Below are 27999 nucleotides of genomic sequence, written 5' to 3'. Positions count from 1 at the left end.
GAGCGCCGGCGCGGGCGAGGCGGGCCGGGCGGTGCCGCCATTTTGTGAGTCTATAACACGGAGCGGTCTCGCTCGTCCCGCTATTGCGGCGCCTCCACTCCGCTCCCGACGGGTCGTCTCGGTGTGCAATGGACGGGTGAGTCCCGCCCGGCGCCGCGCCGAGGCCGCGAGCGGCGCTGCCGGGCCCATCCCGTGGTGCGGGGGAGCCCGGGTTGAGAACCCGCGCCGGGGGCTGGAGCGGCACATGCGGGGGGCCCGCGGGCGCGGCCGGGGCGGGCGGAGGGGTCTCGTGAGGGGGCCAAAGACCCTCCCCCCCCCCGGATCCCTCCGAACGGGAAGCGGGGGCGGCCCCGGCGCGGCGCCTCGTGCGGGTCGGCCCCTCGTGCACTCCCACCGCACCGGGGGTCCCGGCCGGCGGGAGCTCGGGGGTCCCGCACGGAGGGAGGCTCCGGGGGTTCCGGCCGAGGGGAGCTCGGCGGCTGCCGGCTAGAGGGACTCGCAGGGTCCCGTCGGGGCCGGGTGGGGGGCGGCGGGCCGGGAGCGCCGCGGGGGCGGGCGGGGGGCCCGGGCGCGGCCCCGCGGGGGCGGAGCGGGCGGGGCGGGCGCACCTGGCGGGGCGGCGGGCGGTGATTCACGGCTGCGCTCCCTCCCATTGTCTGGCGCTTCCGCGGGCGGGGGCGGGGGGGGCTCTCGCTGGGTTCCTTTTGTGACCGGTTTGCGCTCGCCCAAGTTTCGCAGGCGGGAGGAGGGCGGGCAGGGCTCCATCGCCGCCTCACCTGAGCGCCGCAGGTACGGTCGCGGCCCTGGCTCCTCTCCCGTTGTCCCGCACAACTGCGGGAGAGAAAACTTCCCTGCGCACGCCGGGACTCGGGGAGTTTCCAGAGCTCAACTTTTATCGTGGGCAGCGTCGATTCCTCTTTAACCACCGCCCGGCGGGGCCTCTCTGCGGCAGAGTTCGCTCTAAAACGGGTGGTTTATCAGGGGATCTCTCTCGAAAACTAGCTCTCCGTGCTCCTCTTCTCCTGTATAGCGTGGGTTGTTTTTAGTGATGTGGTTTTTTGTTTCTTCTAGCGCGCAGTAGTTAAAATATTTCTAAAGGCCTCCGAGTAAGCAGTTTGTTTTCGCAGAGCCGTAAGTACGGGAAGCCCAAATTAGTGCCTTCTCGCTTTCTGCCTCAGAACATTAGTCTGGGCGTAGTCACATGTCTGGGCTTTTTTACATGCTGAAAAGGTGGCGTCTCAGTGTTGTTTTCATCTTAAAACCCATAAAAATCCTGTATCTTACAGTTTTTGCAATCCAGGATTGCTCTGCTGCTCTTAACCAGTTGCTCATCACGTTGAATGATATTATTAAAAAACACCCAAACAACGAATTCTCAGCGCATTAGATCACACATTCTAATGGCAAAAATCGGTTTGTTATCAGCTGTAGTTCCAGGGAAGGCAGATGTTCTCTGAATGTTAAAGAAGTTGCTATTTAAACGTGGAAGTTGTAGCGTAACACACGAGTCTCAGTTACCCTTCATCTCTTGGAGATCCCGGTGCAGGATCCATTTGCCCCATGAAAGTGTCTTCTGTCTCTTGCTGAAACTTCAAAAGCTGCTTCAGAAAATGGTTTTAGGTTTTTGCCGAGTTGGCAGTGAGTGGGCCCTGGCTCCAGGCTGCTCCCATCTCCTTGTCCCGAAAATGATCCTGAGCTGTGCCCGAATGATCCCCTTTGAATAAGTTGCTTTGTTAAAACATGCGAGGAGTCCGTATGGGCAGTGCTGCTTTGGAAAATGACCTGGAGGTTTTACTGGTGCTGCTTAATTTTTCCTCTTATTGCGTAGGAATTATCCCATTATTCCACGTGGAAAAAAAATTAAGGGCTTTATTGCTTGTTCTTTTGGAACTGGGAAAAGTTTTAATCCCCTCCTGAAGGCTGATGTGCAGGACAAGAGAAGCAAGATTGGGATAACTTACTGAGGGGGTGTGTGAACTGGAAATACATTGCACATTTCTTGAATAAAAACTCTGAAATACTGTTGGAGCTTGTTTCCTGTGGTATTTGTTATCAGGTGGGCTACAACGATATCGCAGGAATCAATAGTTCTTAGCAAATAAAATGTCTCTTCCTGTTGGATACTTTTAAATGCCATCCCCTGCTAAGGCACTTTATGTAAAACATTTCCTGTGTGAGAGGCCCACAGGAGGAACAGGAAGTGGGAGAAACTGCTCTGGGGTAAGTTCGAGAGTTTGGGAAATGTGGGGCATTCCCTGTTCTTATTGTGCTTTGTTGGCATTAGTTTTTTTTAAGGTTCTGGAAATGCCTGGATTAGTGTTTGTGTGTTAGCTGAGGAATGCGTGCTGTGTTTAGGGATGCTGGTTCCTTGAACTGCTCCATGCAGATGGGTTTCATTAGTTCATTAGAGCTGACCCTCGAGTGCAGCCAGCCCATCTGCCCGGTGGGTGACCAGCGCCAGGCCCGTGGGGCAGTGTCAGACACGGCCTTCTCCGAGGATTTCCCTGGAAAATACGGAGCTATCGCGTGGTTCCCCGCAGCAGCCGTTGGATCAGGCTGTGGCTCCAGCTGCAGAGAGCTGGGTTATGATGACACGGCAGGTTGGGGGGAAGAGGAAATGTGAGGAGCTGAGCTGGCTCGTGCTGGGGCTGCGATTCGTTTGTGGATTTTTGTTTGGGGACATTTGAGTGGCCTAATGAGATCGGGCAGGACTTGATGCAAGTTATGAATTGTTGCAAGAGGGGAGGCAAGCAAGAACTAGTAAATGCAAGTTCTCTCGTGTTAAATCACCATGTAGAGTTGTTCTTGAGTACTTCGGGTTTCGTGTTGCTGGTTCAAGGAGGACTGCCCTGCCTGCTCTGTGTCGCCCTGCTCTGTGGAGCTGCTGCAGGTCAGTCAGCTGGCCACTGCTGCATCCTGTGCTCTGGAATTACAGGCAGCTCTTTGAGAAGAGTTGAACTGGGCAGGCCTGTGTCCATGGCAGTCCAAAGGGGTCATTTCTTCTCTCAGTTTTGTGTTGCTGCTTTACAGGGGTTTGGAGTTCATTTAAAAAAAATGCAATCACTGATGCAAAGGTATAACTGAAATCCTTAGGCTATCTGGGGCTCTCCCACAAAGCAGTAATGGGGAGGTGCTGTAAGGCTCTGGAAGATCACCCAGATCTTCCAGTAAGGCTCTGGAAGATCACCCAGATCCGGAATGGCTTGCCACGTGCTAGGGAAACCATTCTGACTGCATTGGTGGAAGACCTTGTTCTAAGGAGGTGTGTGTTGTGGTGTAGAGTTCAGTGCTGGCCAGGAGCTGGTATCGATCATTTGAGGTACAGCTGGTGCTATTTTTCATCTTAGTTAATCAGAAAGTCTCATTTTAGGAGGTTTAAGTGACTAAGGTAGAATTTAATAACTGTTTTTTTCCTAGAATTGATAGAGAAGTCCTGTGTAGGGCATGCCCCAGGCTGGGATTGCGTGGACCTCTGCGTGCTCTGCTGGGACACAGCCAGGCTCTGCCCAAGGACCACCAGAGCTCTGGTCTTGGTCTCTTCAGCCGTGCTAGACATGGCTCCGAGCCTGGCAGAGGCTCTGTGGGTGTCAGGGACAGGAACTTCAGAAGGGGATGTTGGTGATGGAGCTGACTCGTGATGCTTTTCCTCTCGGTGTGGTCAGAGCTGGGGTCACGTTGCTGGGCTCGGGGAGGTTCACTCCTACCCCGTGCCCTCACAGGAGGAGCAGGTGCTGCCGTAGGGAGTGGGAGAGCTGCAGTTTTCTGGCACTGCTGGGTCTTGGGTCTCCACCATCACCATCTAATAATTTTTCTTTGTGTAAACTGTCCTTGGCTCACCTGCAAAGACAACTGTGCACTTTGACTTGCTTTTTTCTTACTACTGTAAACTATGCTGGATTTTTGTGGCAAACCTATCTAACTTTTTTAATCCTTTTCTTTCTTTTTTCTACAGCATTGTCCAAGATATAACAGTTGGTACAAAGGTAGGCACTTCTCACTTTTTCTCTCTTTTTACACTGCTCAGCATCTGACCTAGTTTTAGTCTCACCAAATGTAGATCTTCAGCTGTAAAGGGTTATTTCTGGTGCCATGTAAATTGGTTTTAACCAGAAGGTAATTCAGTTTCATGTGCATTTAAAACGTATTATACAGCTCAGCATTTAGCTCTTGGCATTTGGACATTGATTATCAACTTTATTGCCTTTAGAAACAGCCCTTTCCCTTGCTGAAATGTCAAGCCATGCTTTTCACTTGTGTGCTAGACAATGATTCTCCATGAAGAAACTGGTCCTTTTCCTTTGGACAACTCCATTTCCTTTGTTTGTGTGAATTCCTGCTTAGTTATATGTCAAAAATCCTTCAGCCACAGAAGGGAGGGTTTAGCAGTTGATTTTTATCTCCTGTGAGTACAGTAAATATGACCTTTGCCCTTCTAGTCTCAGGTTTGGAAAGTGCAGCCTTAGCCCTAAACTCAAAGTGCTGACAGGAGGCTCCTTATCGGCCGTAGGTGGCAACAGGCGTCACGTTCACGGGATCAGTGCCGGTCCGGCGAAATGCCGAACCGGAATGTGCAGGACAGAGCGGGCTGAAGGGTTAGCGTTTGACTTGGTGAATGTTGCAGCTTTGGGATCAGGACTGCAGGGAGCTCAGCCTTGTGTGTGTGTTGGCCGGCGGCAATGCGGCCGAGCGGCGCCTGGGGAGCCAAGTGACCGAGAGCTGCCAGTGACTGAGAGCCACGAGTGGCTGCTTGGAGGGCTGGGGAAGCAATGCCATGGGATGGGATTGATGTGCAGTGGAGCTGGTGCGCTGGGAGCACCAGTAGCCCTACAGAATGGGGTAGGAACATCACACAGAACGGTGCTGCTGGCCAGCAGAGTTTTTGTGTTGGAAGTACACAATGAACTGTGTTAAGCACAAACAACCTGGTAGTGTTTTAGGGGTCTGAAGGGGCTTTAACAGTTGTGGAGGAAAGGTTGCTGCTCCTTTTCCTCCTGCGGGAATCTGAAATTTGAATTAATGATAGTGTGTGGTTTGGGTGGAAATGCTGCCTGCTGCAAGGAGCTCAGTTTGCCATCGGATGCAAGGAGGAGAGGCTTGAACCTGGACAATAAGGTTGGTTAATAGTTCATAGCCATTATGAAAGGTGGACCAAGGCATTCCTAGAGCAGTTTGATACAATGTCTGCTGGCAAACTGATTTATGTCGGTTAAGGTCCCCTGGTTTTTAACAATGTGTAATTTGCAACTTTAAAAAGTGAGTTTGCGTTACTAAACTTGACCAGGAAGCTTCTGAAACTGTAGTTGTAGTCCTCATTGAATCTCGGCGTTTTGGGGTGTGGAGTTGCCTGCCTCATTGCTCCCATGTGGGGGGATTCCAGTCCCTGGTTCCAGTCAGATGGCTCAGATGAGGACTAGGAGCAATCCCAAGGTGAGTGCCTTCACCCTTGGCATGGGACAATATTGAACCCATGGCTGTGCCTGTCAGACAGCAGGGAGGGACTGGTGAAACTCAATTGTGCAAGGAACATGAGGTTTTTTGTCAAGTCAGATGAGGCAGATTTAGAGAAAGTTGAATCAAAATTTAAAGAATGGTAGAAGCAAGCAGTAAAGCTGAATCATTTTGGTAAAGGTAAGTTTTCAACTGATTTTTACTGTAGCCATGTTATCTGATTGTGTTTAAGTCATTGAATATGCAGGTGTAGCTCTTGTAATAGAAGTCCCCCTGTTAGTGCTGGGCTGTAATGTGTCATGGATTTCTGTAACTAAATTGGAGTCTGTGCACATCTGGGAGCAAAGCGAAGCTTCTGCTGTGCTACCATAATCTGCTTGGGTCACATCATACGCCTTCCCCTGCTCCTGGGATCCAGCACAGACTGGGCTGTCCATTCTGTCGCCCATGCTCACGAGAGCTTCCTGGCTGAGCTACCAAATCCCACATGGAGATCTGAGCTGGAAAACTGTTTTTAATCTGATGTGTAAATTTGCTCATTTGTGATCTGTATGTGCGCAGAAGGTAGGAATGGTGTACAGAAGGTTGGAATTTGTAGGGTGTTGAAAGACGACAGTCCTGAAAAGCTGTCAGCTCTTGCCATGCTCAGTGACATGCTACTGAGCCCCCAGTAACTTTATCCATGATCTGATATTGTCACTGGAATGTCCCAAAGCTGGCTCAGTCAAGTAGGAAAAGTGGCTGTGACTCACGTGTCACAGCAAACTTCCAGTGGCCTCTTGGTGTCTTCGTGCTGTGGGTGCTGAGCTTAACTTAGAAATTGAGGACTCTGTGAAAGTCAGGTTTTTTCAGTTTGCTCAACATTATTGCTTTCAAAGGCAGGCTGCTGGCATATTTTTTTTTATTTTCTCACATCCTTAATTTACGTATTAAGAGTATTTACACCCACTTACTAATTTTTCCAAGGTATTAATTAAATTTAGTTTCTTTAACTTAAGAAGCCCCCAGGTGTCCTAGCTGCTTACTTCTGAGCACTGTACAGCCCAATGGTCTTGTTTTAATCAGATGTAATTGTAGTAGCCATTCTAGGCTCCTCAATTTAAAGTGTGTGAATTTGTTTAGGAAACTCATTGCCATTCTGGTGTGGGGGTTCCTGATGCACAGCGTTCTGGAATGTCCTGCAAACTAGAAACACATGATCTAAGACTTCCTTCTTCCCACAATTTCACTCTTGTCTGAAAAGGAAGAAAGTACAATCCTAAGATGGAGGCACTGTTTGAGCTCTGAGGTGCTCTTTGACCCTGCAGTTGCCTCTTGCAAGTAGTCTGATCAAGGTCCCTCTCTGTTGTGTCTCCTTGCCCTTTGTTTAATTTCCCTGGATATCACTGTTCCGTCACACTCTGAGCAGGACTAGAGGGAGGATGAACTGTGACACGTCGTTGTTCTTTAAGTGAAATTGCCTTTTGGTGATTGGAAAAGTCCCAGAATATTTTAGGTGCTGAATAATCCCATAGTTTCTTGGCTAAGTCAAGCTCTGCTTGAAAGATTTCCCTTCCAGAAACCAAAAGTGCAGTTCTGTGGTGTTTGAGAAGTTAATTTTTAAAACAGGCTTTGCTGGAGTGTGATACAGGCTGACTGCATAGAAGTGATTTGTGGTGAAGCCAGGATCTTTGCCATGGGAACAGTAATTATGGCTTCAGGCAGTGGGCCAAGAATGTTGTGAGGAAATTCCAGTCCCCTCCTATGGCTTTAGTTAGAGGCTGCAACAAGCTGGCTCTTGTGGCCTCCCCATCAGGCGTGAGCACACATGGGAGCCACATGTTGGTGGCAGGGGACACGATAGCCGTGGCTGTTGGGCACCATTGGGTCACCTGGATGTACCAAACAGCTCCATCTCACCTGAGAGTGCTGCATGCTGCTTTATGCACCTGGGTCTTCAAGTCATAGATCTGTTAATAAAATGGCTTTAGAAAGTACTGGATTTAAACCTCAGGCCTACTTTGACCTCAGTGTGTGATGATACAAAAAATAAAAATATTTAATACACGTGAACTTACTCAACTGCGCTTTTTTAGTCCCACAAGTGTAGGGATGGACTCTGGTCTCTTGACATCTGCTTCAGATATTGTCAGGCTGGAAAATGCAGGTGAGCTGGTGCTGCATTTGTTGTGCTCTCACACCAGCAAGAAGAGGAAGCATTATTTAATTTCAGATTCCCCATGGCTTTGGTACAACTCTTTCAAGCTTCCTATGAGGACACATTGAATGCTGTGCTCAGCTGGGCTGGTGTTAAAGCCATCCCATTCATGGTGCTTGCCTCTGCTCAGCCACAGTTGTGCTGCCTGGAGAGTTCCTGCTAAACCTGTGTGTTCCACTGGCCTTCTAGATAGGGCAGAAATGTCCTTCTGTGGATTCTGTGTTCCCGGAGTGACTCATCCAACACTGTTTCTCTCTGATAGGATTTGTGTTGCGCTTTGCCAAGGCCCCCTCTGCTCCATGGCAATGACTTGAAAACTCAAGGTTGACGAGTAGTTAAGTTTCAGCTTGGGAGTGGTGGATCATAAAGCCAGGGCGTGTGCTGCCCTACAGAGCCAGCATGACTGCATTGCTGCAGCACTTGGAGTTTAGGAATTTTGGGCTATTTAAACTGGCCACACCTTTTATTTGCTCAAAGGGCAGGTTTGTTTCACAGGGTGTCTCCATAGTAGCAAAGACTGAGAAAGAAAGTTAGGAGGGGCTGATGGATGAGTGGGTTGAGGATCCGGCTTTGCTGGGAGGCTGGTGTGTGCTCGAGCTCTAACGCAGCTCGTTGCTAAAGTTCACAGGGTGAGGAGGTGCTTTCGTGCAGCACTAGACGGTCTGGTGGCTTTTAGGAACTCCAGGGCTTGTCGGCAGCCTCTAGAAAGGGTGCCGGCACTTGCAGCAGCACCGTGGTGGGAAACAGCCGTGCTTTGACTGTCTCACCCGGCTTCAAAGGGGCCAGGAGTGTGTGTGTGCCCAGTGTGCCAGTGGGGATCCCATCGGGGAGCTTGCCATTGGCTGTTTTTTAGGGATATCAGCCTCAATCTTGTCCAGGCAAGAGGGAGGTTGTAACAGTTTTAAAAGCCTGAAGTGGCAGGTGACTGATGTTGGCTGAGCAGAGCGTGGGTTGAAAATAAGTGTCCCCTGTGGCTGCCAGATAGACTGATGCCTCTGCCACAGATCCACTGTGTCCATGGAATATGCTGACTGCTGGGTTGGACTTAATTTGATTAATGTTATATGTCTTCTTATGTTTGAACTGGTATATCAGCCGTGAGAAATTTGGTGAACTAAATTGATCCCAACTCCTTCGGTTCTGATCAAATGATAAATTGTGTGCCCAGGGTGTGAGTGACACGGAGGTGGGAGCAGTGTCACGCTGTGCTAGGTTGTGGAATCTTGAAGCTGCTTTGTGTTGGCCTTAACTTCCCAGCTTCCTGGAGACTGTTGGGGATGCAGGTGTGTGTGTTCTTCAGAAGCATTTCACGAAAGAAGTTGACTCATGGTTTGTTTGTGACACAAATTGGAATGTTTTTACACTGCTTTAACTGACTAAAGAGTGCTGGAGGCAGGATTGGGGAATAGAGGGGAAACATTAGTGAGCTGTGCTGGACACGAGTCTTTGGTAGAAGGCAAGGAAAACTGGCATCCTTCCTAGTAGTTTAAATATAGTTCCATTCTTGAATCTCGAATCTCTCAGCAAAAAATGTTGGAATGTAACATGAGTGTGATGATGATGTCATCAGAATGGATTTCTCTTAATAGTTTCTTCACAGGGATTTGAGCTGTGAACTAAAGGATCAGAGCATTCCTGCGTCCCTCTGGGACTGACCTTGCACAGCCCCTGATGAGCCACTTGCTCCTCCTGTGCTCAGAGGCATTTTTTTGCCTCTTTGATCAGAGCAGAGGATTTTGGTGAGCTCAGTGGGCTGTGTCATTTTTGTGAAAATATTACAGTGGTCTTTTATTGGCTCTACAATATTTTCCAAATGTAGGGAAAGTGAAGAACAATGATGCCCACGTGCTCTGGCTTTTTGCAGGAGAGACTTCCTTTGATTTCTTTTCAGAGGGAGGTTTCCAGGTGCTGGTGTTCCCTGCTTTGCTTTCTGTGAGTGCCTGTTAGCTGATGGCCTGTTCGCCTCCAAAATCCACCTTTCCTCTCTCAAAAGTACTGCTATCCTGCATCTGTCAGAGCAGTGTAAGGTGCTCCACATCCAGAGGCAGTGCTGCTGCTCCATAGGGTTTCTTTGGTGAGTCAGGGAGAGACACAGCTTTTTGTAGATCTTGGGCTTGATGAGCCTGTGGCTTCTGGCCTTTTTGGCCATTTGTCCCCTTCCTTCCCATGTGCTCTGTCTTTTTGCCATTGCTTTAATTTTGCTTTCTGTCTGAAAGTTGATTAATATCACATGTTTGTCTTGAAATTAATATTTTTGTGGTTGTTTAGTTTGTGTTTGTTTCTAGCTTTTTGCACAGGCAGGATGCAGTTGACTTACTGTAATCCATTTAAAATAAGTGCTGGATCTTAAGTAGATAAAGGATTATATAGGGCAGCTGGGAATTTCTGTAGCATTTCTAGGTGTGCTGATAGAAGCTGAGACAATCTCTGGCCTCATTCCAAAGCATTGTAAGCCAGGTAAAATCCTACTGGCAGTGAGACTCTGTTTAGTGTATGTGAATGAGCTGTTGCTTTTTTGAAAGCCTGGACAGTCTAAATTCTTAGGATTTACTCGTTAAAACTTTAAAGCAAGGCAAGGCTTAGAGTTTGGGGTGTGGTCAGAAATACAACTGGGGGAGGTATGAAATATTAAGCTGTACCTTGCAGCAACCTGCCTTTCCCTGAGTTGAAAGAGGGAATGAGGGAAGTGTTGGCAGCAGGGCTGCTTGGAGCACGGTGTGTGATTAAATGAGTGCAGCTTGGGCAAGGGGCCTTCTGTAGCCGGGAGCGTCAGGCCAGAGGAGGCTGCTGGCATGGAAACCCATCCCGGTGGGGTTTCCGTGGTGCCAGTGTGCTGCTGACTGGGGACTTGGGTGGTTGGAACAGCCCTACCCTGTTCTAGGTAGGATCTGGCAGCGTAACTCCAGAAGTGATGGTTGTTTTCAGTCAACAGGAAGAGGAGATTTGTTAGTTCAAACGAAGAATTTGATGTGCTGCGAGTGCACTGTGGCTTCTGTTAATCTCGTCGTAAAAATACCAGCTGTGAAAGAATGGCTGAGCAAAAATGTCAGTGTAATTTATGCCTCTGTGAGCAGGGATGGGAACTGGGGGTGGAGAATTGTGTCTTGAAGTGCAGCTGGGCCTCCCCAAACTACTCAGAGAATGCAGCAGGGAGAGAAGCAGTGCTGTGGGTGGATGTGGGTGAGCACCAGGCACCTCCACAGCCCTTGGCTGGATTTGCTTCATTTTAAACCTAAATTAAATTGTATAAAACTAAGAATCAAAACTTTTCTATTGGCTTTCCCAGTATAATTCGAAATACCCAATGGGTGTGTTGTTGGTGAGCAACTCTTCTAAACATGTTTAACCAACCAGGCTCGCTTTGGTTCCTCTGCCTCTACTGAATTGAGTACTTGGTATAAAGCATTTGAATTTATACCATAATTTTAAAGAAATTCTTTAGTGTTTTAAACATATACAGAGCAAAAAGACAAAAAAGAGACTGGAAAGAGACTGGTGATCCCTGTAGTGTGAGGGCAGAGAGATGGTGGAGGCTGCTGAGTGCTCATTACTGTGGGCAGGGTCACAGAGAACTGGGTTTCAGTTTGCTTCGGGTTTGGTCATTCCAAAAAAGCAACTATTTCCTGTGGTTATTCGATATCAGCTCCAGCAGGAATGGAGGAAGAACGCCCACCGATGAAAAGCTGTGGTTGATGCAGCCTCGTTGTGCTGGGGACTGGCCTGTGCAGTGTGGGGATAGCAGCACAGGGTGACCACTGAGGCTCCTTGTGGGTCTGCTCCTCTTGCACTTCAGCAGCCACTCTTGCACAGGGATATATGGGGAATAACTTTGGTGTGACTGCACAGTACTACATATACTGTCTGTAAACTTCCTTGTGTAGAGAAAAGACCTTGGAATAACTGCCGTTTTCCAGCTACAGCAGTCCTCCCTCCTTGTTTGCATGTACTTCCAGCTGGGAAGCTTACAAATTGACTGCTGCTGCTTTTGATGTTGAACAATCATCCCCCCTCTGCCTCCCGGCTCTGGTCGCAGTGGGCAGCACAGGCTGTCTCCAAGATAAGAGGGGAGTGGATTGGAAATTGCTCTCCTTAAAGAGACATGGACACATGGAGCCTGGCTGCAGTGACATCCTTGTCGTCCCTGCCTGTGAGGAAGTTCTCAAATATGCAAGAAAATGTTTATGTTAAACAAGCCATTAGGAAAGTTAAATTCTTTCCATAATGGTATAAATGCTTGTTTTTCCAGTTTATAGTTTTCTAGTGTTGCCTCTATCAGAGCCAAATATGTGGCTCACTCTCCTACGGTTTCCATGATAGATTGCAGGAGCTGCACACTGTGTTTGCACAGACACATCAGTTTGTACTGGAAGAGCTGGAGCTCTGGATATGCAGAATTTTACAAGTTAATATTTAAGAAGATGCTTTAAAACATTCAAGGCCCGTTAAGGCCTGATGCAAAGGCTTTCAAGAAGGCAGAAACACCTTCATGAAACACACCAGACTGTGTGAGTAGGGCTGTGCTTTGGTGGGTAGTTTTTGTCAGTAGCTGCCAGGTGTATTCCTGGCTGTGGCACAGAGAGCCATACCTGGAGTGGCAGCAGCCGTGCAGGCACAAGAGTGTTCTAACAGCAAAAGGAAGGATTTTTTGTAGCCTTGGAATTATACCTTAATTTGAATCATCAAAGGATGGGATCACAGTCTAATAGCCTCCTGGCCCAGCTTGCCTCTTGCTGCACTCAGGAATCGAAGTGCTAATTAGAACAGCTGTTAAAAGGCCCATTCCTAATGACTGTGCCATGTGAGGAGGAGGAGGCTGAGGCCAGAGCCTTGGTGGGAGCTGGTCAGCGCTTGCAGGTGACCAGCAGGAGCTCATGAACTGCGGTTTGGAACCTGGCCTAATTCTCATCTTCGGGACATCAAAGTCCTTGAAGCCTCTTTGAAGAGCTAGCAGTGAGTAGTCAAACGAGATATTCAAGATTTGAGGGGGAAAGAAAAAAACCCAAACCGTGTGTCTGTAGCTGGGTGTTCTGGGGCTCTCGGTGACCTACTTTCCCAGCCTGTCTGCTGGGGGAGTGCACAGAGCTTTTGTTGTTGCACGGCTCCTGTTTCTGCAGGTGCCACCAGATACAGGGCTGTGGAAGATAAGGGTTTCTGGTGCCATGGTCTGGAGTGGGGTATGTTTCCATCGAGGTGGGTGGGAGCTGCATAGGCAGGGATGAGCTCTGAGCATTTTTCTATTGATAAAAGCCTTTTAGTCTGGTGTTTCTGTGGAAGGGTAGTGTAAAAAATTATGAGAAAGTACTCTTGTGTTAGATCTGTAGTATCATGTTTGCTCACAGTTTACAATGGGATTTGAAGTCTTCCATGTAATTTGCTTCAAATTAAGCCATGCTGATTGTAAGGTGTATTGTGTATGCAAGTATAGATTGTGCTAAGAAGTCTTATTCATAGGCATGTTTGCTTTTGTCTTAGTAGTGTTTTTTGTACCTACTGCTTGGGTTAGACCAGTCCTGGTCAGTTGAGGTGATTTAGGTGACTTTACAGGCAATGCTGTATCAGAAAATACCTTCTACCAGATCAGGGTGCTCTAAACCCTGTCCAACCTGGGTGTGAACACTTCCAGGAATTGGGCACAGAATGCACAGGTTTGGTTCGTAACTGCCAAATCATACCCGGACGGTTTTGGCAGCTTCAGAGTGAAAATCCTGTGGGATGGGAGTAGTCAGAAACCTGTTTTGCCGGGTATGACAGGAGAAGGTGCCTGTTGGTGCACAGCACTGCGTGTAGTGGCTTCACACTACTCAGCAACACTCCAGCCCTGAGATCCCTAATGCTGAGCTGAAAAGAGATACTGGATAGTGCTGCTCCATTACCAAACTGGATCTGACTGATATTTAATTCATGGAGGTGAGCTTCACTGCCCACTGTCAGTATGTTTTCACTTACACTTGTGTTCAGCTCCTGTCCAGCTTTCTCTCAGTTGTTCTGCTTTAGGAGTGCCTGGATAAAATTGAGTAAAATGCTATCTGTTTACCTGTCATCTGTTCTCTTCCAGCGGGGAGCTGAGGACCTTTTCTCTCCTTGTGTTACTAACGGACCCTTTATCATGAACAGCAACTCTCCTTCTGCAGGTAATACTGTGTGGAAACAAGCACAGCAATTTATAAGTACTGTGAGGAGGTCTGGATTTGTCTTCTTACTCATAATTTTAAAGTCTCTTCATTTTTAGTACTTACTAGTCCTTTTGTAGGACAGTGTTAAATCATAATAATAAAATTCTGCCAAGAACACTAAGCCAGGTGGAAAGGAATAAAGCATCCATCTGGGGTTAGTGGCTCAGACCTGCACTAAAAGATGTGGGTGGGTAGGTGTGTGCTTTACATGAAGTAGGAAATGGCCACTGGAGAATTGATTCCATTGCAGTGGCATTTGGCTGTGTCACTCCTGCCATCTAATTTGGGGGAAAAAGAGAGTAAAATCATGTGTCTTCAGACTTGAGTTAACTTAGACTATGGAATTTCTCTGTAATAGTGTAGTAACTGACTGGGGAGCAGAGTCTGTGTGTCAGCAGTGGGAAATGTGTGCTTCTTCTTCCAGACCCTTCTCATCAGCAGTAACTCTTGCTTCTTACAGCTAATGGAAACGACAGCAAGAAGTTCAAAGGTGATAACAGAAGTGCCGGGATCCCATCCCGAGTAATCCACATCCGCAAGCTCCCCAGTGACGTCACAGAGGCAGAGGTCATTTCTTTGGGCTTACCCTTTGGCAAGGTCACCAATCTTCTAATGTTGAAAGGAAAAAACCAGGTATTGTCTCCATAATTGAAAGCAGGGATTGTGTCAAAGGCTTGATGGGTTTGTCATGAGGAAACCAGCTCCAAGTTGTTTAAACAACTGCCATGTGTTACGAGTCAATAACTTCTGCATACTCTTATTTTACTTTTCTGTGATTATCCCATGAGCTGTAGAAAATACCATTTTCAGGCTGCAGAAGGAGCTCAATCCATAATTACAGGTTGTCACTTATAATTAGCGTTAGGCCTGGTTTGGAAATTGCAGGCCAGGGATTATTTGAACAGCAGTGCCATGAGTTGGCCTTTTTCACTCAGGCTTTTCTTGACAGCTGAGTTACCACCGTGTAACGTGGCACATTGAGGACACCTTTCCAGATCTAGTAAATGAACTGGGTAAGGCTGAAATACTCTTGGGTAATGTGTGAGGTGTGCGCTAATTTGGTAACTAAAATTGTCTTGCAAATTAAGGAGTAAAAAAGCAAGCCAACTTTAATCATTGCTTAAAATAATGTCTTTAATCTTAATTATGAAAAGGTGCCTCTGATACATTGTGTAGTGTGATTACATGTAAGTGCTTAGTGCAGTGACTTGCTGCAATCCCTTGTATTTCTCTTCTGAGGGAGAGAAGCCCCTAAGCAGTGAGGGGGCTTCAGAGAAGTGAAGAGTCTGGATTATTGCTCTATTTTTGTGTTTTTGCAGATACTTATGTCTAAATACACATAGCACCGAGATCTTAGGGTGAGACTGAAGCATTGCATTAAATCAGTCTGGAGAGGGAAAATCCTCATTTGTTCTGCTTACAGTTGGATTTTAAACAGTTCTGTGTACAAAAACACATGTAAATGCAGTTGTGAAAATCCAGTTCCATTAGGGCTCTGCCAGAGGTTTGGAGTGACCTGGTGCTGTCCTGGTGTGACGTGTCTGTGTTGGGTTTCACTTCCCAGGCTTTCATAGAGATGAACACGGAGGAGACAGCCAACACCATGGTGAACTACTACACCACAGTCACTCCAGTGCTCCGGAGCCAGCCCATCTACATCCAGTTCTCCAACCACAAGGAGCTGAAGACAGACAGCTCTCCAAACCAAGCAGTCAGTTTGTTCTCTGCATTGTTATCCCAGGGAGGGGGGACACACAGCCAGATCTCTGCTGCTGGTTTGAAATCCAGGGGCTTGAGTAACATATGGTGCTTTAGGATGTTTGTTTTGGATGTTTAAAAGATTTCTATCAAGAGCAGCCCTGATGGGGCAGAACTCACCTGCGGTAGAGTGCAGCCTGCTGGTGCTGGTAGGTGCAGCTTCAAGGCAGCAGCACCTGAACCCAGCAGGTCTCAAGGCTCTGAGCCCTCAAGGGTCTCTGCACTGTATGCTCTGCAGAGGGCAAAAAGTTCCTATTTTCAGCTCAGCCACTCTTTCCAGCTGTTTAGGACAGGAACACAGGAAAGAACTTCAAGTGTTGTGGCCCCTTACTTGGGGCGGCTGCCAGTACATCCCCTTTGCCTCCTCACTGTTCAATCCCACTCCAGTCAGGATCAGAGCATCCATTTGCAGATAAAATGCTGCTGTTGGGTACTTCTCACAGCTGGAGCGTAGGTGTTTTGTGTGTGAGGGGGCTCTGTAGAATCCCCAGGCACTTCTCACTTCTGGATCCCTGTGGCAGATGTGCCTCAATCTTTTGGTCTTTTCAGCTTGTCTAGGATTCTGGAGATGGTATCTCACTCTAGAAGAGCCCTGTTTTTCCCTTTTCCTAAACAATGGGGTAATTTTGCTGCCTCAGTTTATGCAGAGCAAGGTTTTGCCATTGCACAGATACTGCATGGTTGATTTAGTTTGTATTTGTGCCTTGCTATTACTGGTTGGGATGGTCTTGATTGGTCCTGTCTCAAATGTGCCCCAACCCTGGGAGCAGCATGTGGCTGTTCTGCTCACTGCTGAGTCCAGCAGGCTATTTGCAGAGAGGGAGCTCAAGGAGAGCTGACTGTGGAGTTTTAGGAAGCAGAACTGTGGTTCTAACAGCATTTTTTGGTCCTGCAGCGTGCCCAAGCAGCTCTGCAAGCCGTGGCCACTGTGCAGACCCCAGGCCTGGCGCTGGCCGCTGCGGCTGTCGATGCGGGGATGGCGATGGCTGGCCAGAGCCCTGTCCTGAGGATCATTGTGGAGAATCTCTTCTACCCTGTCACTCTAGATGTTCTGCACCAGGTATGTCACCACATGTCACCACAACTGCTTGAAGATTGCCCTGGAGGAAGGGGCAGCAGCAACTGGTGTGTTGTTGTAGTTGCAAAGTCTGTGGTTTGTGTTTGTACAAGGCAAGTTCTGAGCAGAGCTGTCAGGCTTCTCTGGGGACCTGATACCTCCAGGAGGTTCTGCTAGTTTTGGTCCCACTCTGGCCAGATTTTAATTTCCAGAGATTCGAGTCCTGGTCCACTTTAACTGAATTGATTACAGTTTTTCAGGTTGTCTTTAGGTTTTTCAGGTTGTCTTTAGCAGCTACTCTTCATCCTTGTGCCAGAGCCTGGGAAACAAATACAGTGCTCAGGAGCTATTTAGGCAGTGGCCAGTTTGAAAAGTTGCCTCAGTCTACTGCGGTTGCTTAACTTTACCTTCATGTTTAAAATGCAAGCTTGACTGTGTTTAAGAATACTTGAAATTCCTGGAAGAAGTCAAGTTTGTGAAGGTGTTTGTGAATATTCCTGTGTAATAACTCAGAATTAACAAGCAGTATTTAGAGGGCAGTTCAGTCACTCTGGTGTGTTCTAGGCTGATGCCATGATGCCAGTTAAGCAATGCTCACAGTGTGGGTTAAGACCTTCAGTGCTGCAGTTAAAAGCTGGCAGGCTTAAAGGATGACATTTGTTTTTTCTTGTAACAAGAGATCAATGTGAAATGATCTTACTGAAAATGTGATAACAAGATATGTAAATATTTCCTTGCAGATCTTTTCCAAATTTGGTACAGTCTTGAAAATCATCACATTCACAAAGAACCATCAGTTTCAGGCCCTGTTGCAATATGCTGACCCCATGAGTGCTCAGCATGCCAAACTGGTGAGTGCTGCATACCTGGATTACTCTCACTTGGGTTTGCCTTGGTTAACTCAAGCTCAGGGTGGGCATTGGGGTGGGCTGACACCAGCATCACCCCAAGGACAGAGCATGAGTGGGAGGGAATTGCTCCCATATGCGACTTGGGGGCTGCCAGAAGGGCTGAATGAAGCAGAGCTGTATACACATGAGATGCCTGTTCTCAGGTGGAGCCATGGGATGGCCTAACACCTTCCCTCTCCAGAGTGCAACTGCTGTGAGCTTGGTCTGAATGCATTTGGGTGAGGACTGGTTTGTTTCCTTGCAGTCTCTGGATGGACAGAACATCTACAACGCCTGCTGCACGCTGCGCATCGACTTCTCCAAGCTCACAAGTCTCAATGTAAAGTATAATAACGACAAGAGCAGAGACTACACCCGCCCAGACTTGCCCTCTGGGGATAACCAGCCCACTCTGGACCAGACCATGGCAGCTGCTTTCGGTGAGAGTTCTGCAAGTGTGACCAGGAGAAATTCAGCTGGTGTGTGTGTGTCAGGAGAAGGGGAGGGGATGTTATTCTGATGTATTTGGTCAAAATTTTGGAATAGAGTGACTAAGGAAGAACATGTGGGGATCACTGAGGATCAGATTAGTGCTAAATCCCATGTCAGTCCCAGTGGTCAGTGCCTCTGGTGCCACCTGGTGTTTGACCAGGAATTGTTTTGGTAATCTCTGGAAGTTCATTGTTACGTGAAAGGCATTTTTGAATTTCTGGTTGTGTTCTAGGGTTTAGCTTTTGACTAAATGCTTCTGTTGACAGACAGATTGAGACATTCCAGCTAAGTTTAGGGAGGTTTAGGTTAGTTATTAGGAAAAGGTTCTTCACCCAGGCAGTGGCTGGGCACTGAACAGGCAGTGGTCACGACACCAAGCCTGACAGTTGAAGAAGTGTTAGAACAGCAGTCTCAGGTACATGATGGGATTGTTGGGGCTGTCCTGTATGAGGCCAGGAGTAGGACTTGATGATCCTTATTAGTTTCTTCCAACTCAATATTCTGTAGTTCTGGCAAGTTTAGTGTTTTCCTGCTGTTGGGCATCTTTGTATAATGTATGTGTCTTTCCCAGGTGCCCCAGGAATAATCTCTCCTTCTCCATATGCAGGAGCTGGCTTTCCTCCTACTTTTGCCATTCCTCAGGCTGCAGGTACTGTATTTCGTAAGTTGAAATCTTAGTAGGTTTACTGTTGGTGAAGCATCTTCATATTTTAAAGCAAAGTAGTGATGTTTTTGTTGGGCTTAGCCATGTAAATTCTAAATGCTGGCACTTGGACACGGAAAGGAGTGGTGATCCAGTACATCACCTCAGCTAGGAATGCTGTGTGCAGCTGCAGCACCTCTGGGTAATGTGCTAGTGACAGGAGGAAAATATATGAAGCAGGACAGGAGAGACAGTAAAGGCAGGCTTTGAAATAATTAGGGGAGATGATGAGGAGATAGAAGTTCTTGTGCTTTGAATTTCCTCATGTCATTGAAGAGGTTGGGAACTCTATTTGACACCTGTAAATGTGGTCAAAAGCAAGGAATCTGTCCGGTTTTTTTCTTAAATATTTTGAGAAAGCTGGTACTTAAACATGATACTGATTACATGTGCATGGACAGTTGCACTGTGAAGTTCACAGCTCGTGTTGTAAGTAACAGATCATTGCTGCTTTGAGAAATAGCCAAGAGTCTGAAATCCAGAGGTGTTGAACATGCTCACTGGAGTGCCAGCCTAAACAAGCCTTGCTGGGGTTCTCAGCATTCCAAGCCATGTTAACTTTCTAGGAACATGATGAAATTTCCTCGCTTAGGACAAACAAGCACGGAGTGGACTGTTGAGGTGGTGTTTTAGGAACATCCAGCCCTGCTGAGGAAACAAACAGGGCTGCTTTGGGGAGTAATCCATGGAATTGACCACTAGCAGGTTGTTTCTTGAGCTCTAAAGCTCTTGCCCTTGGAGGGCCAGTACAGGAGGTGCCAGCTGGTACTGGGAACCATCTAGGAATGCCTGTAAATCCAGCTGCAGTGGTTCCCACTCAAGAGATCTGGGTGTGATGGTGGCACAGGGTACCTGGTGGTTGCATGGTGAGAGCACATTGTGCATGCCCTGGTTGGACAGACCCTCCCCACGCCCCGTGTGTGACACCTGCCCTACACAGCAGAGCTAAGGCTTTGTGCTCGTCCGCTGCTTGTGAAACACGCACGAGAGTGCTGAGGCACCTGCTCAGCACCAGGCACTGCAAGAGCAAATCCTGATAGAAACCAGAACATTTCCTGCAGCACCAGAAGCGGAGGCTCCTGTTGCCCTTAGGATTACATGGGCACTGTTGGGAATGATGACTTGCATGGTTCAGAGGGTGTGTTGTTCTCCCTTCTGGTGCAGCAAATACACTAGAGTACATGCTGTTAATTCTTTACTGGTTGATATTCTTTAATTTCCAGGCCTGACAGTTCCAAGTGTTCCTGGAGCACTAGCTCCTTTGGCTATTCCAGCAGCAGCTGCGGCGGCTGCAGCAGGACGGATTGCCATTCCCGGCCTGGCTGGGACAGGGCACTCCGTGCTGCTGGTTAGCAATCTGATCCCAGAGGTTAGTGGAGTCCTAACTTTACTTTTTTTTTTTCTCCTTCCTGTTATCTCTGCTTTCACTTTCTGACCACAGATTGGGCTGAAATTCATTGAAAGTGAAATCCTGCTATATCCAAAGGAAGCGGCACCGCTAGAGCAGCCGCTGCTGTGCTCTGACAGCCCCAGGTGCAGGGCAGAGCAGTACTCTAGTTGCTGAAGGGAAATGGGAAAGTCCATCTCAAATTGAAATTGCTCTTCCTTGGTTCTAAGCCAAGGATGCTGCCTGTCTGCTCTTGTCCCCCAGAGACTACAATGCCTGTCCCTTCCTCTTCTGTGTGGAGTCTCCTCACCATTCCCATGGAATAGTGTCATTTTGGGTCAAAGAATAGCCATGTCCATTCCTTTTCCTTGGCATGTTGTAGTTTTTAATACATTAATTCAGAACTACAGAGAGGCTTCATGCTGACCTTTGCTCTTTCTGTGTAGTGTCTGGATCCCTGCTAGCTTGACCTTGTACCTGTGCAGTATTTCCTCTGCCATGTGCTTGCACATTTCCCCCTTCCAGGATTCCTGGAAGTTTTTCCTTAGCTAAACCCTTTAACAGCTCACAGTTTACATTTTCAATTCTGCTTAACTGAGTGAGTTGAAATATTTGGGTTTCTCTAAAAATAAAGCAAGTAATATTTGAACAAAATCCTTGTATAATGAAAGACAGCGCCATAAGGGAATTGGATATGGGGGGCTTGGATTTGCCTTCAGTCAGCCCCTGGATCTGGTTGGATTGAAAGTGTAGAACCTCTGGTGTTCAGCAGAGTGACAAGGCTCTGCTGAGGAGCTGTAACTGGTGGGACTGTGCACACACGTTAATAGCACTTTGCAAAGCTGTAAAACTTACCAATGATGGCAGAGTCACCACAAAACCTCTTTGGATCAAAGGGGAAGCCTGGATGTGATGAATGATCAAAATGTTTAACTCTTAATGAGATGAACCAATTGGATCATGTTTCAGACTGCTCTTACCTGTCATTGCTATTCTCTCCAGGGCATGAAATAACAGAAGGGGCTGTGGAACAGCTTTGGGATTTGCTGCTCCTGCTACCTGGGAACTGCTCTGCCATTCCAGGGACTCTCATCTCTGTTTGTTCCAAAAAAGCATTAGTCTTAATAAGAGCTGGCATCATTATTCCAGATCAGTGTGACACTGCTCTGGGGATGCTGTTGAATGCCTGGGTGGCAGTGGCAGGACAAGGGGCTGTGCTGCACCTCTCAGATTTCTCACAGCTCTGTTTAGGCAGGAGCAAGCAGTTATTTCATGCCCTGTGGTTTTTTTGAGGAGCTCTTCACTCTCCATCCAGCTTGTCTTTGGGCTAGAGAGACTTTGGGTCTTGGACTGAAGCTGTGAACTAACAGACATGAAACTTTTTCCACTGCCTGTATAATCAGTGTTGTAGAAACTTACCTGTGCCACAACCAGTTAGTAAAGAGACAGTATTACCTGGAGTGACTGCACTGCCATGGGGTTTTCCTGAGTGGGAATCATGGGAGCTGAAATAGCTCCATTTTTGCTTCCACAAGAGTGGGAGCAGTCCATGCATCTCATCTTGTGGTGACCCAGTATTTTGGGTTTCTGCATGGTGAGGTCAGGCTATGGAGCAGAAAGGGAACAATCCTATGCAAACAAGGTACCAGCTCCTTTATCTGAGTGCTTCCAGTACACCTTGGAGTGGGATTTTTGGCAGTATAGCTGCTCATCCATATGATCTGCTTGTTTAAAGCAGTGGTTGGTATCCAAGGTGGATGTTCCTTGTTTTTTTCCAGCCAGGTACTGTGGTATGGATTTATGGAATGCTTCCTGCAGTCCCTGACACCAGAGCAACAAATGAAGTTGTTTGTGACTTGGTCCATGAAGTCATTAATTGTAAAGAGACAAAATATTTTTAGTCAAATTTTAGGGAATGCTTTTGCAATTGAATTGGATATTGCAGCCTGTGGAAGTCACTCTGGGAGGATACTGTCTTTTACTCCTTTGTATATCTGAAGTAAAAATGCCTTTTCTTTATCATTGTGTTCCACTAGGTAAAACCTATTAACTGTTTCTGTAAGCAAGTTATTGTGTGTAGAATTCTATAAATCTGACTGATGGAACACTACATATTCCTTATGTATTTACTGACCTGTGTTTTTTGCTACTTTTTTCTTTTCTCCCCATCCCTGAATTTTTTTTCTTCCCCCGATCCGGAATTTCTTTGCCAACTGACTGCACGGTACTTCTGCTTCCTGTTGTTGCTTGAAACAAAAAAAAAAATAAAAACATTCCCCTTCCAAAAAAAAAATATAAAACAAACCCTGCTCTTCGGAAACCAACCTGCCCTTCAATATTAACCATCTTGAAAACTTCATCATCCATCAACCAATTTCGCCATTTCCTGCGGGGACTCTGCCCTTCCTCGTTGTGGACGATTTGTGCAACCTCGCTCTCCCCTTCGATTCCTTACCTCTTCCCTGTCCCTCCGCTGCCTTGCTCTGCTGTTCTCTAAAGAGAGTTACACCCCAATGCCTCTTTATTCTTTTCGGTATGTTATTATTCACACTTTTTATTACCTTGTTTTTCATTTATTTGAGATTACTTTTTGATACTTCAGAAATGTACAGTTTGCAGTTTGCCTTTTTTTTTTTTTTTGAATGCATAATTTTGGTTTTACATTGTTTACTTAGTTTGCTATTTAATTTAGTTTGCCTTTGGTTTTGGTTCAGTTCTGCATGGGTTATTGCTTTGCATGTCTTTGATAAGAGTTTTAAATTGTGAGAGCATGCAAAATTGTCCAGTCTTCTGGCAGTAAGATTTTGGCTTTTTGCTGAAACCCAATGTCTTTTCTTTAATGTATTGTTCCATTATTATTCTGCTATATAAGAATTCCCTTAATTAGAGCAGAATACATAGCCGTGGTTGGAATGAGATCAGTTCTGGTTGGGAGTGGATGTTTTTGCTGTTGGATTGATTAGCTGATGTTAAGTTGAATGAGACTTTTTGTTTCCCTACCTAAGACTGTTCTTGTTTCCTCCCTCTTTGAAGGAGTCTATGGTGATGTACAGAGGGTGAAGATTTTATTTAAAAAGAAAGATAACGCCCTGGTTCAGATGGCCGATGGGAATCAGGCCCAGCTTGGTAAGCTCAGCAGGGTCAGACTCTGGGCAGTTAGGGACAAAATGGGTAGTTAAAGCTTTAATATTGACGTTTTCTTCTCTTTTAAAAGAAAACCCAAATGTATCTGTGCCTTGTGGGGTGTGACTGTGGGGCAGCTCTGGGGCAGGGGTAGCTCATGGGTGCGAGAGGGAAATAGGTGAAGAGTGCAATGTGGCAGAGGGACCCTACATGGTGTCTGCAAGGGCAGTGAAATTCTGGCCTTGAATTCATGTCTGAACAAAACTGAAGTGCCCTGCAGTCAGGTCTGTCCTCCCCTTGCAGCCATGAGTCACTTGAATGGGCAGAAGCTCCACGGGAAGCCAATCCGCATCACACTGTCCAAGCACCAGACAGTGCAGCTGCCCCGTGAGAACCAGGAGGACCACGGCCTGACCAAGGATTTTGGGACTTCTCCTCTACATCGTTTCAAGAAACCAGGCTCCAAAAATTTCCAAAACATCTTTCCCCCTTCTGCCACTCTTCATCTGTCCAATATTCCGTAAGTATCTGTGGGGAGAGTTCTGTTTGGCTGAGTATTGAAGTGTTTGCATCCTCAGTGTGAGGGTGGGCACAGGCAGCTCTGTGCTGCTGTCAGGAGAGCTCACCCAGCTCCCTGTTCCATTGCCTTGCCATGCCAAGAGGCTGCTGGTAGGGAATTTAGAAAAGTCTCTGAGAATTAGTTTTTTGAGATTCTTGGTCTATCAATGTCTCTTTGACTGGGAAAACTGTTTGTTTCAGACCTTCAGTAACTGAAGAAGACCTTAAGTTGTTATTTTCAAGCAATGGTGGGATGGTCAAAGGATTCAAATTCTTCCAGTAAGTGTTTTGTGTTATGTCCTCTCCTTACTCGGGGCTTTTTATATGGGAAGGGTGGAAGTACTTGGTTCCAGTTAAAGGTGAGCAGAATTCTTATTAACAGTGCTTGTGGGATAAAGAGTTCATGAGTAATCTTGGACTGAGCTCTGAGTGAGCAGTAGGGCCGTGTGTGCTTGTCACAGGATATTCCTCTAAAGAGTGAGTGTGGTGCAAATACCTGGGGAGTTAATTCTCTGCTGGATGAGAGAACTTGAATCAAGTTGGGGAAGCTCCTGCAACGGAACTGAACATGCCTGAAACTTGTGTCTTATCAGGAAGGACCGTAAAATGGCTCTGATCCAGATGGGCTCTGTGGAAGAAGCCATTCAGTCCCTCATTGACCTCCACAATCATGACCTGGGGGAGAACCATCACCTGCGTGTGTCCTTCTCCAAGTCCACCATTTAGAGCTTGGGAAGGCTTGAGTAAAAATGGACTTGACTTAAAACCTCTGGGGTTCAGCCTTGACTTTAAAAGGCTGGACACCAGGGTTTCAACTTCCATCATTCCAGAAAAAAAAAAAGCCACTTTAAAAATGCAGCTGAAGTGACCTTAAAAGACCAGAGATTTTATTTTTTTAAAGAGAAATCAGTTTACCGGTTTTTAAAAAAAAAAAGAAAATTAATTTTAATTCCTCTTGCTAACCTTGCGGTGATGGGTAACAATCTTGACTGTTCCAATAAAAAATCACAAGTTCAAGTTTACACTATGGAACCTGCTCTGGGAAATTCCCCTCCCCTCCTGCTCCTCCTCCCCCAAAAAGCAGATCCCAACAAGTTATATCAGGTTTCACATTGATGCCTTTTTTAATTTCCTTACCCATCCATGCCTTGAAAGACCTAAAACCACTGTGTGAATTCACTGTAGCGCCTTGGAGTCAGGATTGTGGTGACCAGGAGCTCCCAACCTGCCCAGCACAACACTCGGTTGCGTTGATCCCACCTTACCTGTGCACCTGCTGTCCTGTGCCTTAAACCTTCTACTTCTTTGGGGAAAACATCCGAGCTGCAGGGAGGGGATGGGCAGAGCTGAGGGGGGAGAGCGGCTCTGGCTGACGATCAGCTGGGGGAGCTGGCAAAATGGATAAATGAAGTTTTGGGCTGTGACTCAGGGCAGTTTTTCCTCATTGCCCCGCATGTCTTGATCTCCACGTGTGCCCTGTGCCACTTTCCAGTCTGCTCGTGGGTCATTGCCGCCTGCAAACTCAGGTGGGAGTTACCTGAGAGCCTTTGTGGCTGAGCAAAGGTCTGGGTGGGGGAGCATTCCCAAGGCCAAATCACATTCCAGTGTCAGGAGCGAACCCACAGGCTCTGCCCTCACAGAGCATTGGTGAGAGACAAAAGAGCCACTGTGGGACACTTGTGAAGATGAATCAGAGTTTGTCGAAATTGTGTGTGTATATACCTAAATGCTTGGCTAGGATTTGGAGAATCCTTGGATACCCCACAATTAGAAAGGTGCCTGCAAGAGGTACCTTTGTGCCCCTAATTGGAGATTAATGAGGCTGCTGTAGCTCCGCCATCGTTCTTAGAGCATGTCTTCAGCATTTGAGCTTTTGTTTGAATCCTTGTATTATACTTTGATGCCGTTGCTGTCCTCTGTGCCTAGCAATATTTTCAGTTGACCAAATATTCTAATCTCTTTATATGCAAAAGAAATAGTTTAAGTACCTTTTATAGAATGATAAGATGGTATAAACGTAATCTAAATTTACTCCTTTGTGGTATTACCCGTGTATACTGTACTTTATTTTCTTTGTTTTGTAATTGAAGCTGTAGGGCAGGAGTAGTTTCCAGGCTGAGGTCGTGGCTGAGGATGAGCAGAGCCAAGGGTGTGAGAGAATGAGCACAAACAGCTCGGGAATGGAAGGAAAAGGACCCAGGCTAAAGATTTTTTACCTTTTGAACCTATAAGCCCAGATGTTGTTCTAGGAAGGGAATTTATTAAAAGTAGAATGCAGCAGATCGGTTTTTCCCAATGATACTTTTTTTTTTCTGGCTTAAAACTCTTTCCCGGGCCATTCTGCCTTCTATTCCGTGTGATCCGATGTTGCCTTACATTTCCCTCTAACCTGCAACCTGTTCGGATGCAAAATAACAAGAATCTTGTACTTTTTTTCAGGGTTTTTCTGCAAATTGTGGACCAAAGTTTGTTTTTTAATTGTCTTAGTGTTGCAAGTTCTGATTTCCTTGCTTGGTGTGGGAGCTCTTGACTTGCCTAGCACTGAGTGTTTGGAAAAGTCTTAACTTTCCGTAGTTCCTCCCTGGACTCTCAAGGATATGAATTATGCTGGAGAAGCGTGTGAGGTCCGAGCGAGGGTCCGGCTGGGGCTGTGGCATGCTGGGTACCCCCGAGGAGGGCAAGACCCCCAGTGACAGCATCACCCCAGCTGCTTTTGGGTACCTCTAAATCTGGGTGAGCTGTGCTGGAGCCAGGGATCTGTCCCTGCAAAGCTCCCCAACGCCCTGCCAGCATCCTGCAGGAGGGCATGGCCAGGGGTCTCGGTGGCTGTTGGCTCATCCCCTCCCCAATGAAACACCCACTCCTCCCACAGGGGACCCAGCCAGCCCAGCCCAGCGGCACTGGGGTAACTGGTCAGTGCCCCCATCACCCTCCCCTGCACTGGGGAGGCTCCCGGGGCCGGGCCCCGGCCAGGACACTGTAGGTGTCCTGTGCTAATCACAGATGGATTTGGGTAACCAGACCCCTGGCACGGCGGGTGCTCCCTTCGGATCCTGTGTTTGCATGTAAAGAATGTGAGTAACTAAGGGTGTACATATTTATAATTTTTTTATACCTGTTGTAAGACATGAGGGGCAGCAAAACCCAGTTTTTTATGGTGACCAGATGTATTGTATATTTTGATAACAGCAATTCCAGGTTCAGTATTGTGGAAGGTGGGTGGGGAGGGGAAGCGTACACACCATCAGAATTCCATTGCCTCTTTCAAAGAATGTTTGTAATGCAAAAAGAAATGAAATTAAAACTATTTTATAACAACCTTTGTACCTTTCTGTAGCTCCATTATTTCCTGTTGAGATTGTAGAAGCAGTTGGTGCCCAGTCTGTACTTGTGCTTTCAATAAATTCTTCTGTATCCTTCACTCCTGATCTTCCTCCTCTTTATTGTGCCTGTTTTGCTTCTGATTTTTCCTTCTCATGTAATTCCAGCTGCCTCATTTTATATAACTTTGACTTTTCACACACTCTGGGCTGGCAGTGCTTGTCCCTGTCTCCGTGGAGACAGGGGATGGGGTCTGGCCCTCCAGCCCCTCAGTGCCAGGCTGGAGCCCCAAAGCCTGAGGCTGTTGGGACCTCACTGATGCTCTGCCTGTGTCACACTCCAACACTTTGTTACTTCATGTTCCTAAACTTTCCATATGTTCTGGCTAATATCCATGAAAAATAACCCACTTTTGAGTCAAACCCTCCTCTCTCTAGTCCTGTGCTGTAGCTGTGGGGCTGGATGTGGCGTGGAGGAGGTGCAATTTCCATCTCTCCATGAGTTCCCTCAGGTGCACAGCCCTTCCCTTAGGGATCTGGTTCTTACCTGTATACTGAGCTCTGCTCAAATTCCTGTCCAAAATTCACTGTGTGCTGGGGGGAGACACAATCCCCACCTGGAGCTGCTGCTGTGGCTCTGCTGGCCCCATCCCTCTGCGCTGAGCTGTCATTAGGCTCTAGCGTATTCCACAGGCGTTTGCACAGCCCTCTGCCTCCAGGGTTACCGAGGGGGTCCTGCCGGAGCCGGGGGCTGCTGAAAGGGACCACTGTTGTTCCTTGAAAGGCTAATGCGATTTGTAACAGCTGCCTCTCCCTGTGCCTGTGAAAGCTGGGCGCAGGGGGATGCGTTGCTGCCCCGCAGGAGTGAGCAGGATCATCGCTCCGGCGTTGGT

The 27999-nt window shown here is 47.3% G+C and overlaps 1 protein-coding gene across 2 annotated transcripts; it reads left to right on the top strand.

Annotated features, from left to right (window-relative positions):
• Nucleotides 1-27207, top strand: PTBP1 (polypyrimidine tract binding protein 1). Of its 2 annotated transcripts, XM_085040412.1 has the most exons (15): nt 19-136; nt 3953-3983; nt 13701-13776; nt 14279-14451; nt 15383-15529; nt 16472-16636; nt 17374-17484; nt 17789-17963; nt 18587-18664; nt 19942-20087; nt 22605-22638; nt 23139-23231; nt 23532-23748; nt 23988-24065; nt 24380-27207. In XM_085040412.1, exons 1-15 carry the CDS (start codon nt 129-131, stop codon nt 24510-24512), a joined length of 1665 nt encoding a protein of 554 aa, XP_084896538.1. In that variant the 5' UTR covers nt 19-128; the 3' UTR covers nt 24513-27207. The 2 variants fall into 2 exon arrangements, with proteins under 2 accessions (XP_084896539.1, XP_084896538.1); XM_085040413.1 differs by lacking the exon at nt 3953-3983 and having other exon boundaries at nt 1-136.
• The last annotated feature ends 792 nt before the right edge of the window (nt 27208-27999 follow it).

This window comes from Lichenostomus cassidix, chromosome 28 (genome assembly GCF_008360975.1).
Source record: "Lichenostomus cassidix isolate B80296 chromosome 28, HeHo_3.0, whole genome shotgun sequence".
Taxonomy (NCBI): Eukaryota; Metazoa; Chordata; class Aves; order Passeriformes; family Meliphagidae; genus Lichenostomus; species Lichenostomus cassidix.
This window is presented reverse-complemented; position numbering and strand designations above follow the sequence as displayed.

Excerpts from the sequence above, each read along its gene's own strand:
- PTBP1 (XM_085040412.1), top strand. Across the intron at positions 3,984-13,700 it reads ATATAACAGTTGGTACAAAG|CGGGGAGCTGAGGACCTTTT; the intron begins GTAGGCACTTCT and ends GTTCTCTTCCAG. Across the intron at positions 17,964-18,586 it reads GACCATGGCAGCTGCTTTCG|GTGCCCCAGGAATAATCTCT; the intron begins GTGAGAGTTCTG and ends TGTCTTTCCCAG.